The sequence below is a fragment of the Betta splendens genome, chromosome 13 (genome assembly GCF_900634795.4).
Source record: "Betta splendens chromosome 13, fBetSpl5.4, whole genome shotgun sequence".
NCBI lineage: Eukaryota > Metazoa > Chordata > Actinopteri > Anabantiformes > Osphronemidae > Betta > Betta splendens.
In genome coordinates this window covers 8,667,015-8,680,789 of record NC_040893.2, presented here as the reverse complement: position 1 = coordinate 8,680,789, position 13,775 = coordinate 8,667,015, and the positions used below count along the sequence as shown (strand labels likewise).

Genomic DNA, 13,775 nt, shown 5'->3' with positions numbered 1-13,775 from the left:
TGTCCAGCCTGTGTGCGCTTGAGACACAGTGGGAGGTGATGTGGGTCAGAAACACTGTTGCGCATATTGGTCTTTGATCTGAACCTCCTCCAGATTGGATGGTAGTTAACACAGTAAACATTTATAGCATCCAGACCCGCAATAAAATGGATCCTGACACCGTTATGTTAATCTGTATCTCGGCGTGTGACGCGGAGCGGTGATAGTCTAGACAGGTAATCTGCAACCGCGTAACACTAACGGCCACGTAGATGCAGGTGTTGGTTTCAGCCGGCGTGAATGAGGACGTGGCTCGGCGGAGGTCGCCCGGCGCTCGCTGGTGCAGGGACCAGACGTCGGGCCGGCGTGTCCAGAGTCGGCTGCAGCGCGTGTCCGTTTGATGACGGAGAGCGCGCTACGTGGGCGCATGTGTGCCAGGAGATGTGTGTGTGTGTGGGGGGGGTGTTCATAGGTCCTCCATTACCTTTATGTTCATTAGAAGCCTTGTCCTGCTGCCTTTGTGCTGCCTTTGAGCCAAAGTCACCTTTTAGTCAAAGGACTTTGCGCCTGCAGAGTTTACAAGGTGACGATGATGATGGTGTGCGTGCGCTTTGCTGTCGGTGTCATTGTTTAGCTCATTTTGTGATGCTAATGTCTTTAATCTCTCTACTGGGCCAATTCGACTCCCTAGATTTCGAGTGTCATTAAAAGATCTGGATTTCTCGGTAGGAGTTGATGCTAAATCATTTCGCTATCTCTGTGTCATGAAGGATTCACTCTTGGTTGCCAGGGAGGTGGCGGTGTCACGCGTCTTCTTTAATAAACCCAAATTTAAGCCAAAGGTCAAAGTCAACACTACAATAAAAACAAAACGCAGGCCCTCTTGTTTATTCAGCGCTTCCACTGCGTTTATGCAGCAGGAATGCCAGCACAGAAACGGCAGCATCCTCCGGCCAGCAGGAACTGTTGGACCTGGCTTGACCTTTGCTCCAACGCACTGATGTCAGCAGGTAACGCGCCGTAATGGCCGCTTAAAAGCCTGCAGTCACACGTTCCTGGTGAAATATTTTACCGTAGCATGAGCAGGGTCGCTCTTGTGTTCATCTGACGATTGGCCAGATAAAGGATAATATGATATGATGTCACTTTGCGTTTTCAGTGGAAGCCCCTGTGCAGCGTTTTGAAATCAGAAAAATCTGTTATTTCACCTGTCTCTCTGGTTCTTGTTGTATTGTGTCACCAAGGGCTACAGATAATGATTATTTTCATTATTCATTAGTTTCTCCAGGAACTCTGTTATTTTCCATATTAAGTTTTAGGATGTACACAAATTCTTTCACACAAAAACAGACCTACCTGCAGACCCGTTTGACCATTAGAAAGTACAGATAAGATCCCATTACTCATAGAAGTAGAAAACCAGCCAATATTCACACTGATGGATGTCAAAGCTGCTGGATATTTCTGCATTATACCGTTATATCATTGATTAGTGGGTTATCACAGCATCCATCTATCCATCCTAACTGCCTGTCCTTGAATGCTTTGTAAGGGTTGCAGGGTGCAGGTTGCCAGTCCATCATTAGGTCAACACGTAATAACAGACAAGCGTTTACAGCCAGAGGCGATTTAAGATTAGGATAAATGAACCTAACCGCGTGCGTTTGAGTGGTGGGAGGACGTCAGAGAAGCTGGAGAAGTCAGCAGTTAGAACCACACCATTAAAGATCAATATGTGCATATAATAAGACGGATGATTTGAGCTCGGGTATCGGAGCCTAAACCAGCATCGCTGCTGTGTGCAGCGATGTGTGTGTCAGTGTCCCTGTGCGTGAGACTGGTACATTCTTTTCTGTTTAAACTGCCCTGTTTTCCTTCTTCCAGCAGTTGCGATTGCCGAGCCTGGAGCTGGGGTCTCCTGTTGTTTACTCCTCGCGCTTGGCTTGCAGGCGCTCGGAACACTTCAGATTACACTGATGAAATGTTGTTTATGAGACAGTTTGAGGGAAAGATGTTAATATTGAGTTGTTACCTAGTGAACATCATCAATCAAACTCGAGACTGTGGAGTTTGTGAGCGTACGTTTTACACGTGTCATTGCGGGTGTGTATACCCAACTAGGTATGTGTTTGCCTGTGATGTTCTTTAATATGGTATTTCAACAGAGCTTTATTTAAAGACTATTTTTGAAGCTGTTAAGCTGCTAATAATTTATGTTGTGCTTCTGGAGAATAACTTTTCTGTTCTCAGAGCTGCATAGAAGACACACACACACAGACATTTCCTTGTTGTGTCCTGGGCCACAACAGTGTTTTTTCTGTATGTTTTGGAGAATGTCACGGAGGAGAGTTGTAATTCCGATGCTTGGTGCTTCTACAGGTGGCCATTAAGATCATCGACAAGACCCAGCTGGATGCTGTGAACCTGGAGAAGATCTACCGGGAGGTTCAGATCATGAAAATGCTTGACCACCCACACATCATCAAGCTCTACCAGGTGAGTCCGTAGCTTCAGTGCAACACTATGAATCTCAAAACCAAGACCCACAAAGGTCCTTACTGTTGGTCAGTGTCACATCTGGATGCTCATCTGTGAGGAAATCAGTTTAGTCGAGTGGATTTCTCCGCTGATCATCAGGCGCTTTAGCCGTCAGGATCTTGAAGCACTGGACCAACCTAATGCATTAGCAAACAACTGGTGCTCAGCAGAAAGCACAGAATGGTTTAAGATACGGGAGCTGGGTTAATGACTGACTGACACACTCTCTGTATGTGCACAGCACTTTGTGAAGGTGCTGCTGACGTGACACTAATGATAGTAGCTGGAGATGATATATAATAAATGTTTTATTATTCTGCTTAATTGTAGGGGCTGGTATGTTTAAATCTGTGGTAGAGGTATTTAATGACAGCCCTTTTATACTGGCAGTCAATTTATGTATAAATTAACCAACTCTGGCCTGAATTGATTAATGGCTGGGTTTATTTATCACAACATACCTCAAATGAAAGTGATCACCAGGGTCCTGGATCTTCTTGAGAGAAATGTTTCACCTTGTTACCACGATGTCCACTGTCTTGCCACCATTTCCTCGACAGCTCTGGCGATCCAGTCGCATTACATAAGCCTCTGGGTCGTGTTTTTTTGTTTAGGTAAAATAAATGAGTGTTAATTATCATTACACAACCGTGTGGCACTGCTCCAGCATTCTGCTGTTATTTCGGTGTGTATCATTATTTCCAGTGGTCACCTCAGTTTAATTGGTGATTTCCGTTCCCTTTTTTTTTTTTTTTTTTTATAACCTGGATTTGGCCCTGTGGCCGAGAGGGAGGTCCCAGCTACTAAAGGCTCAGACAACCTGACTGTAGACCCCGCTCTGGTTTATCAGTACATCATGACCTCTTGTCCGTTCATCTTGCCCAAGTCTCTTGGTTTTAATGTCTTCTCCAGTTTGGAGTTCAATGTGACGAAGTCTCTTTACAGTACAAAAGTCTTCAACAGTTATAGCTGTCACTGGATGATGAATTTCAGTTTTTTTTAAATACGGGTTTTCCAGGAAATTCTTGAATAACCATTATGATCCTTATATCTTCTACACTACAATTAAAGCCCACATTGTTGAAACCCTCAAAATAATTACATTGTAGTGAAAAGGCCTGAGCTGCATGCAGCATGCTATTCATGCAATAGTAGAAAAATGTGTTGGTGATCAGTGATCCTGAGTAGATCATCTTACCTAGAAGGGTACTATGTTAGTGAAACCTGGTAGGACTCGGTATCTGGAATCACCGGCCACTTATGACTCGTAACATGCCTGGGCCCAGCGCTGCAGTAGTGTCTAACACCGATATTAAGATCCTTAATCTTTAGTCATGTTACACAAGGCATGTGGCATTGTATTGGCCTCGCTTGTGGCCTTGGCATTAGGGCAGCGTGTCACATGTCAGACTACTATCAAAAGTCTGCGATTTAATGTCAGGTCACAGTAAATGTCTTGTTTACTTCCTCGTGAACAAGATGAGATTCAAAGTGCACTTTTTAAAAAATGTAGACAGGTAATATTGTTCCTCGTCAAACACAATCACCACTAAAAACGTGAATGTCTGCCTTCCACTCAGATGGGACAGTGCCAGGGCCTAACTATTGTACTGTACATGCTGCTTTATTGGCACCCCTAAAGGAAACAGAGCCATCATTAATACTGCTAGTCATACCTGTGCTTTTCCCACAGTGTCTGCGGTTTGTATGTCCCTGATTGTTGGCCAACAATAGAAATTTCCTTTCACTAAACTTTACTTACATTTTATATTACATACATACATACATAAAAGTATGGAAGCCTTAATTCATCCTTGAGTTGTATTCTACTGCCGCAATACAGAGAGGACAAAATGAATCTGTTGCACAACCGAGGCCAACCAACAAAAACAAAAAAAATACTGGCTTTCATTTTCAAAATCCATGAATCGGTCGGTCATTGTAACAGATGGAAAATTGATCATAAACAATAAGCGTGGGATTTCTAGTGTGAATGTCTGGCTCGCTGCGTCTGATTCATCCTTCCCTCTCCATCTGATTCTACCCTCCGCATTTAGTTCTATTCATCTCCCAAGTGTTTTTGCTTCTAAATCGGTTCTCCTCCTCCTACACAACACAGCGCTGTGTGAGGAATGAAGGATTTTAAGTACCATTCACATACACTCAGCCACACCAACGTCCACCTCCATTCTCTTACATGGTTACCATATTTAGACCCTGTGCCATTCATGTCCTTTGTTTTGCTCATGACTTCGTGGGTGCCAGACGCTGTAAATTTACCACAAAAATCAGCCTAGTGCACTTTGCTTTAGTTCTTAAATTTGCTATTTTGTTTGTTATTTTTAGCTTGTGTAGTTCTTGTTACACCTTTACTGCTGCTGAAAAGGTGTCCTCTGACCGAAGCTGTGCATTCACCTTCGCTCTTTCCTCCTCTCCCTGTTTCTTTGTCCTCTCCCTCTCGCAGGTAATGGAGACGAAGAACATGCTTTACTTAGTCACGGAGTATGCCAAGAATGGGGAGATATTTGGTGAGTGATCTTTTCAAGTACGACGTCGCTGTGCCTTCAGTACAAACACTGTCCCACCCAGTTTATTTGCATCCTTTCCATGTCAGTTGCACCAAAAAGGTCTTCTCCGTTGCATCAGTAATGATTTGACAAACAAGGAAGTGTCAAAGTCTCTGTGAGTTTGCAGTGCTCTTAGAGTTATCTCAACCTTAATCTCAAAGGCCATGTGATTGATGCAAATGAATATCCCAACGTGGCCCTTGTCATGTGCCTGTGGTAATTGCAGAGCAAAATGTGCTGATATTGTTCTCTTGTCATATAAAATGACCTCACTGATCGCAGAGAGGCAACCTCAAAGACAAGAAGATGGATTTATTACTGTACTGATCTCTGGTTTACTGCGTTAGACTTTCGATCGTTCAAGATACCAACTTGGCAAACAAAACCGACGTGGAACCTGCAAGGAGAGGTCACGTAACTGTAGCTTCATACAGTCCACAAAACAATAATTTTATAAGCTTTAAAAACCTTAAAACAATAAAAGTCTGATTAATACACATCCTTCAAGTTCTCCGGTCTTAAGAGATGCTCTGGTAAAGTACTGCTCTGGTTAGGAGGTCATCCTAATATGGTGCTTTTTTATTTGCTTAATATTTTTAATATTTGCTCTACTGCACAGGTAGAACCTTTCTGTATGTTCATGCAGTCATCAAAATTTTCATGGTTTGGTTTATGTCCTGGCTTGCAGTAGAAATTGTGTTTTAACTTTGCATCATAGGAAATGTTATTTTAACTGAGCATCAAAATAGCAAGAAATAGGTGCTAAGCCTAAATAAATGTCAAAGCACCTGATTTATCCTGGAAGCCGGAAGGAGTTTCGTAATAATGTTTGCTGTGACTAAAAGACCAAATGTTAGCTTCTCTGACTCATTTTGCAACACACGACAAGCAACTTTGCCCCAATTTGCCATGTAACTAATTCAAAGTTCCCTACGGACCACTGACTACAAATAAAGACACTTATGCTCGAAAGAACAGACAAATACGAGTACAGCAAGAATAGTACATAGATAGCGTGTTATCTTAGTGTGTCACTGCACCACATGTGCCCTGTCGATACCATCACACATACGCACACACTCAGCTGTACGCTGTGTACACACTGCAATCTCCAATCATGTACGCTGGACAGTAAGACAGTAAGAACACGTTTCATAGCCAGACTAAATGGTGGGATCCAATACTGCAGGATTATGCTTTGAAAGATATGAAATTCCTAGAACTAAATCAGACTCGCAATAATTTATATTAGTGTAGACCAGTCAGATGTAGATCCGCTCAGATTATTGGCCTCACCTATTAGACAGTCTGAGAATGTTTGCACGTTTGCACTTTAGCCTACTTTCAGACACAGGATTGTGTGTGTGTGTGTGTGTGTGTGTGTGTGTGTGTGTGTGTGTGTGTGTGTGTGTGTGTGTGTGTGTGTGTGTGTGTGTGTGTGTGTGTGTGTGTGTGTGTGTGTGTGTGTGTGTGTGTGTGTGTGTGTGTGTGTGTGTGTGTGTGTGTGTGTGTGTGTGTGTGTGTGTGTGTGTGTGTGTGTGTGTGTGTGTGTGTGTGTGTGTGTGTCATTCTGAGGCCAGTGTTCCACTTGTGATGTTGACTCAGCAGCTGCTCCTGTGACCCAAAGACATCTGTGGAGCACACACCAGAAAGAATGACTTGAAAAGTGCGTGGTACCAATGTAAAGGAAGTACGAGCATGGAGGCACAAGTTAGAATCCGTATACACGCTGTAGCCAATTCAGCTTATTGCGGTTAAACCCAGCAGCAGTCTGTATTTGTTACACAAAAAAAGGAACATCACAGTTCCCTCAATTTGATGAGCTCAGCCTAATTGATAGTCTAGGCCTAATAGTAGTCTATAGTATAAGGTTAGGTCTGAGCAGGGGGCAGCAAACGTGCAGTCGGTGGGGACGTCGTCCTCTAACCACAAAGCGTAAGGACTGCGAGCGGATGCCAGTAAATTTTGCTTTGTTCAAGGGATCAACTTTAAGAAATATATTGTATTCTTCTGTCCAGACTACTTTTAGCTATTTATGTTTGCAGTTGTTTTTCAGTTTAAGCTTGTGTCATTTTGTTGTACTATGTTTTTATATCTACAGTAGTTTCAATTTGACCTTTTTTATTTAAAAGTTAAATGTATAGTAAAATCAGTGTTAAAAGCAATAGTTCAGTGTTTCAGCTCTTGCCATAGTGAATGATGAATCTATAGATTGTGATGATCATCTCAGTGTTATAAAACCATTGTGTCCTGATTCTTCAGACCACTCTGACCCTATTGCACAATGTAATGTAGTTATGTAAGACATTTATGTCACCGTCAGCTGTGGCAACACACACACGTTTAGCAGAAAGCGACTGGCAACTGCAGCGCTTCACTAATATGACAGTCTTCAATTACGCAAAATTGAACAATCTTTACTGATTTGCCAATGTGTTTCTGGAGATGGATGATGTCATCTGGTCATAATGGACAGATAAGTAAGCTGCCAGTCCAGATTCTAGACTTCATCCTGCACTGCCACTCTCCAGGGAGAGCTTGTTGAATGAAGAACATTTCTAGTCCTACGTTACAGTAGCAGAGGTGGCGTTTTTGTAGATTAGTGAGGCAATGGAGGAGGCTCCACATCATTCTCCTAATAGTAAATTGTGACATGCGCGTGCGTGTTTGTGCGCGCATCTAGATCCATAAAGACAAAGAAATGGAGCTGGGTTTGGCACAAAGAGGCGGAGAGTGATGGGTTCATTCTCCAAAAGGGGTGGGTGGGCACAGTAATGGGCACCGCAGAGGCATCCGTGCCAGCTTGCTGATGTGCCTCTCAGTCTGCCTCGACACCGTAGGATGGAACAAACCTGGAAATTGGGTCAACCACAAATAAAACCGAGATGCAGAGAGCATAGGCACGAGTAGAGAGGAGGTAGAAGAGAAAACGAACGAGAGTAAGGGACATCCATTTTCATTTGGAAGGTGGTGGGGAAATGTAGGGCATGCATATTTAAGAAAGCATTGCTGGAGAGAAGGGAGTATAATAGCTGGCAGTGAGTGGAATCACTCATGCAGATCTTCTGTCTGTCTGATGGGAAGGGAATGAGACGAGGGACACTGTCGACTTCAAAGGACCACTATTTTTGAGGTGTATTCTTATTTACTTAGGCTGTCAGTTTCTATTCCACCATAGACCATCCTTCATATTACTGGGTCACTTTCCTGTAGCTCCTGTCAGCAGCCAGGGTGTGACAGCTGTGACTTTGATGAGAGGAGAGAGGCATGCATTTATAGAGGGAGGGCTGGCCAAAGTAGGACCTGCTGTCTGGGAGCAGATGCAAAGCTGTGATATCCTGACCACAGCTTTGTGGGAACACGACACACGTGTACAGTGCTGCACAGAAATAATTACACTAGCATTTGACCTTGTGCAAGGTCACGCCTCTAAAGCTGCTGAAGTAGCTACCTTACTGCGTAGCGTTTAGGTGATGCTTGAATGGAGCAAGTTCCTTCTCTTCAATATAAACAACATGTGTTTACAGCTATGTGACAGGCAGCTTTGGGGGTTTCACCTGCTAATAATGCACTTCCAGAAGTTTGCATGTTTTTCTATATTTCAACTTGGGTCGATAATTGTATTTCCCACTACTTTAAGGTTACACACAACTATATTGGTGTAGATTTCAATAAAAACAAAGATGCTGGTAGATGAAGGGAAGATTAACACTTTGTAGGGTTCAGGTGTGGATAGAAAAGGAGTGACAGGTGAACATCCAAGGTATCCATTAGAATTAAACGTCACCCTCACGTCCAGGTGCTGCAGCATGTGATGACATTGGATAAAGCTGCTCTTAGCTTAGTTTAACTCCTGAGGGTGCCCGCGTTAAATCAGCGGCGGCGTCCATCGCCGCGCATGTTAATGTGACTTTAATGTGGCAGCTGTATTTAAGTGGTCTGAGTATCGGTTACTCAATTGGAAACAGACCTCGTGTTTGCCTCTCGCCCGCTGCATACACAGTCTACATACTTGGCCCACGATGTTATCTGAAGTCCAGCCAGAGGTCTGACCGACAACCCAGTTTGTACCCATGGTGTTTGTCCCCTCCAAACCTGAGCAGCTGCTAAGAGACATAGCTCCTCACTCAGCTCTCAGCAGAAGTGGAACATAGTGGTTGTTGAACTGTGCCCTAATACCCCTATGATTCATACTTCTTCTGTTCGCTTTCCCAGAATGCAGCTCTGCGTGCCTCACTGTGCGCTCGCTGACATTGTACCGGTGGATTACTCATCCCTCCACTGGGGCAGCATACCACACTGTGCATGTGTGTGCGTGTGTGCGTGTGTGCGTGTGTGTGTGTGTGTGTGTGTGAGTGCAGGGCGGCTGCATGGCGTTGATTGCTCAAACACTAAATGGCTTGTTTTTCAAGTGGTACTGCAACACAGTGCTGCTGTTTATAACAATACTAAGATTAGCTGTGGTGTTCATGTGGTTTGTTGAGCATTGGGTAAAAGGTTAAAAGTCTCAGTTAAATCTTAAATATTTGTGCTTTATGGAAGAACATGTATGAGCTGTGATATCAGTTAAATTTGGACTGAAGCAACAGCTTGGTCCTGTCTGATCGGCTGACGAGCACATCTGGTCGAATCAATAGCAGGTGCATACTTGGATCTCCTCAACACATTCCCCTTCTCACTGCGTTTTTTGATTAGCAGCATTGCATGAAACCCGCCTCGGTGGAAAAAATGACAGCGTCTATGGAATTTGCCAGCTACTGACTAATTAGGTTCCCTTCCCTCTGTTGGATGTTGGCTACATATGAGCGACACTGTTCATGATGACCTGCATCATCCCATGAAATCTGATGATCTGAAGTGGAAAGAAAGGTTCTTGCAGTACAGTATTTATTTTGTCTGATCAGCCCTAACCTCAGACAACCCCCAGTTGTTGGAATGAGGTGTTTACATGTGTCCTAAGATCGATGGCTTTAGGACATTCTGTTGCTCTTCTTTGAAATATCGCCTGTTTAGTTGGCGGTACAGTATTTTTGATGTTAACGCACTGTGAAATTGACTTACTGGAGCTCCTCTGTCTGTCTTGATACAAGATTAGATTTCATATTCTGATCTTGAGGGTGCAAGAGAATCGAGGCAATATTTCATGTTTCAAAAAGCAGAATCACGAGTATTTGCAGACTTGCCTGCGAGTCGGAGTCTGCTTTCTGCTCTTTTTATAACAGCGTCCGTGTGGGTCTCCCCGTCTTCGCTCCTGTATGAGGTTTTGTTGGTGAGGTTTCTTGTGGTGGTGCATTGTTGTCGGGTTTGGTTGGTGGTCTGTACACTTGCCAGCTGAAGGCAAAGCCAACACAGAGTGTCCTATCTTGTTTGCCGCCGAGTGTGAATTGAAGAGGTAGCAAGCTATCTGGACAGAGAGGTGCGAAGAGGAGCCCCGCCGACAGCAACAAACACCACACTTTCCAAAGTTCACGGAGCTGCGAGGGAACGCATGCGTCCTGCGAAACACTCTGTCAAGTCAACAGAATGAAAAATAGCGAACACGGAGTATGAAAGGTTAAAAACAATGGCCACACTATGGGAGCAGACGGTGAGAGAAGGGCAGTGATCTGTATGAAGGAAGACAGAGACAGCGAAGCCTTTGGTTTCGTGCTTTCCAAACAACCACAAACTTTAGCCTGATAAACAGATAAATCACATGCTCCTGTTACTTGGATTCATATTTACATCAGTAGCTTCATTTGTTCCACACATTGTCAAGTGTGTTTGTGTCTCTGTGCTCTGCATCGGCGTCCTGACAAACACTCCCCCCCCCCCCCCCCTCCCCTCCACTTGCACCCTGTTCCAACTTGCTCTAGTGTCGACATTCTCAGCAATACCTTCCTCCCCTTCCCTTCGTCAGCGGTGACTATGCAGGACTATGCAGTTAACTCTCCGCTGTCAACTTATGCAACCGTGCAAACGCGCACACAGGAAACCTTTATTTCATTTGCACTGAATCATTTCACAAAGCCGCTGTAAATCACTGTTGGCACCGAGCCTGCACCTCATCAAAAGTAACATCCTTTAAACACATCCCCCCACCACTCAGGAATAAAAGAATTTGGCTTCACTTCAGTTTTTTTTACACTGTACAGTGGAACCTTACAGGTTTTGAAAGGCCTGCACAGTCACGCCATGAAAGTCAATGTGAAAATGTCTTTTACGTACACTTCCTCGATTCCACATCACCTCTATTTGTTTCTTGCAGACTACCTGGCGAAGCACGGGCGCCTCAGCGAGCTGGAGGCCAGGAGGAAGTTCTGGCAGATCCTTTCAGCAGTGGAGTATTGTCACAACCGTAACATTGTCCACAGGGACCTGAAGGCAGAGAATTTGCTGTTGGACGGCCACATGAACATTAAGATTGCAGGTACTGTAAAAGCAGTCCACAGGGACCCACAAACTCACAGGAGATGAAGCACAGCATGTCTGCAAGGAGTTGTTTAGATTTGCTCTTTTGTCTGCAGCGATGTCAGTGCTGACGTTTAGTTTTAGATGCTGTGGTTGGAAGGAGGAGTTGGCTAAACGTATCCGAGCTGATCGAGTACCCCTGCACAGTGACATACAGATTTAACATTGAAGTGGAAAAATTAAATATTTTGGACAAAAACAGAGCCAGACCTAGAGGGGCCCCAGAGACTTAGCAGGAGGTATGTAGTACAAGCTTCAAAGCATGCTTCTTAAGGAATTGGCATTTAGAGTTAGCCAGTAAGAATGTCTCCCCACGGTACAGACGAAGGTGGGGGATGGCAGGAGGGTGACACTGGGTACCTGGGAAGAGTTGGAAGCTTAGGGGGACGGAGGAGAATATTGTTATGAAAGGGTCCTGATAATTAAAAAAAAAATCCTCAACTGTGACATCATGGGCTTCGAAAAATCCAAATATTGTATCTTTTGATTTGTGAGTTTATTAATCTGATAAATGTTACCCCACTGAGCACAATAGTCAGGCTTTCTTTCCAATGTTTTAAAGAAATATTACATGGTAAAATAGGATGAGAACAAATTAGAAAAAGACAATTACTGCAAGACTGCATCATTACTCCCATTCTCTTGTCCACTGTTTCTCAGAAGGGTCCAAGATGTTATTACCCCAGCAGTAATTTTCAAAAACATGTCTGACTCACAGCCGATTGTCCACGCGGCAGATTAGATTTGAAGGAGGAAAACAATGAGCAGAACATTACCTGGCTTATGATTAGAGAAAATGTCTCTGGGGAGGACATCAGCAGCAGGGTACATGCTGTACTCCTGTTACCCACCGTAAGTGACAAGTTTGGCGGCTGGCACAAAGTTTAGAGGAGGAAACGTGACGGCGTGTACTGTACACAAGGAGGACGGGCCTTGTCCCCCGTGCATTAGTAATATTAGCAGTGATTCAGCAGGAGCACTTATTCAATTATGATGAGAGGGAGAGACTGTACAGATGTGCTCATCGTGTACTAATCTGCATCTAATGATCCTTTTCATTATGAATTTATGTATGTATGCCATGAATGTTTTAAAGTTTTATTTGCTCGTACTGGATCCCTAGTAATGTAAAATCTATCGATTTGTCAATTTATGCTGTCTTCCTGAGTCTTTAATCAGTTAGCACAACATGTGTCCGCACAGAGCATCTGTGCCTGTGGGATTTTCCTAGAAGCCGGTGATGTGTCCCTGCTTCTCAAAGGCCGCCTCTGGTCAGTCTGTGTGAAGCTTAACTAGGCAGCAGTCAGTCAAAGAAAGGTCACGCTCACGGTGGCTGTGAAGGAAGGGGAGACGGCGACAGCGGGGGTGCCCTTCATGTTTTCACTCCAGCAGCCCCTATACATTGAAGGTGACAGATTGAAGGGGATGAAAGGAGAATAACACAGCATTGAGTTGCTGGATCAGAGCAGCGGAAGCAACGGAAACCTGACTTACTGCAAAAATATTAATTTAGTGTCATCAGTAGTGTTTAGTTTATATGGTTTTATTCAATTTGCTGGCTTATTGCAAAAATGTGATTAAAGACTTTGATATATTCACTTTATTGCATTACAAACCTTCTAGATCGGTGCATCTCAAGGCCCAGAGTAGCTGCTCTGGAACCTTTGATCATCTGAGGTGGCCTCATTAGAAGAGGCCACATTATGCAGCAGTTCAGCCTGATGTTTTTATTCTGGGGTTTCTACTGAAATCATTCTGATCAATTCCGTTAATTTTCACATAATGAGCCCTTCATGAAGTGCCTCCTCACGCGCAAAGGAAATCAGAGGAGCCTCAGGATATTGTTTCCAACAGACCAGACAGAGACACAAGATTAGTTTCCCCCCCTGAACTTTGATGTTGTGTAACACGGACACTAACATAACTTGGTTGCTACAACCTAATGTGACCTCCTAAAGCCCTGAACAATTGGATTTAAATGAGTGAAATCCCTATTTTTGTAATTATTTGACCTTCACTCTAGAAGCAGGGATTTAGGACCATGTAGAGATAAAGTAGATACAAGGTATATTTGAGGTAAATAGTAAATATAAATGAGGTGAACAACCTATCAAGGCTGTTGGATCATTTCATACAGATGTGTTCTAACTAAAATTTCATATACAGTATAGTGAGCTGATACAGCTTTACGTGGCTACTGTGTGAGAAGGTACAGTATACAGTTTAAGAGATCTAGAATAA

At 43.7% G+C, this 13,775-nt stretch overlaps 1 protein-coding gene across 2 annotated transcripts in view; it reads left to right on the top strand.

Moving 5' to 3' along the window:
- The window catches only part of sik2b (salt-inducible kinase 2b), a 29,762-nt gene that overhangs the window by 1,224 nt on the left and 14,763 nt on the right, over positions 1–13,775 (top strand). For both annotated transcript variants that reach the window (XM_029171120.3, XM_029171122.3), the window contains exons 2-4: positions 2,359–2,475; positions 4,982–5,045; positions 11,332–11,493. In XM_029171120.3, the coding sequence (XP_029026953.1) occupies positions 2,359–2,475; positions 4,982–5,045; positions 11,332–11,493 (343 nt within the window). The remainder of the gene's footprint in view (positions 1–2,358; positions 2,476–4,981; positions 5,046–11,331; positions 11,494–13,775) is intronic.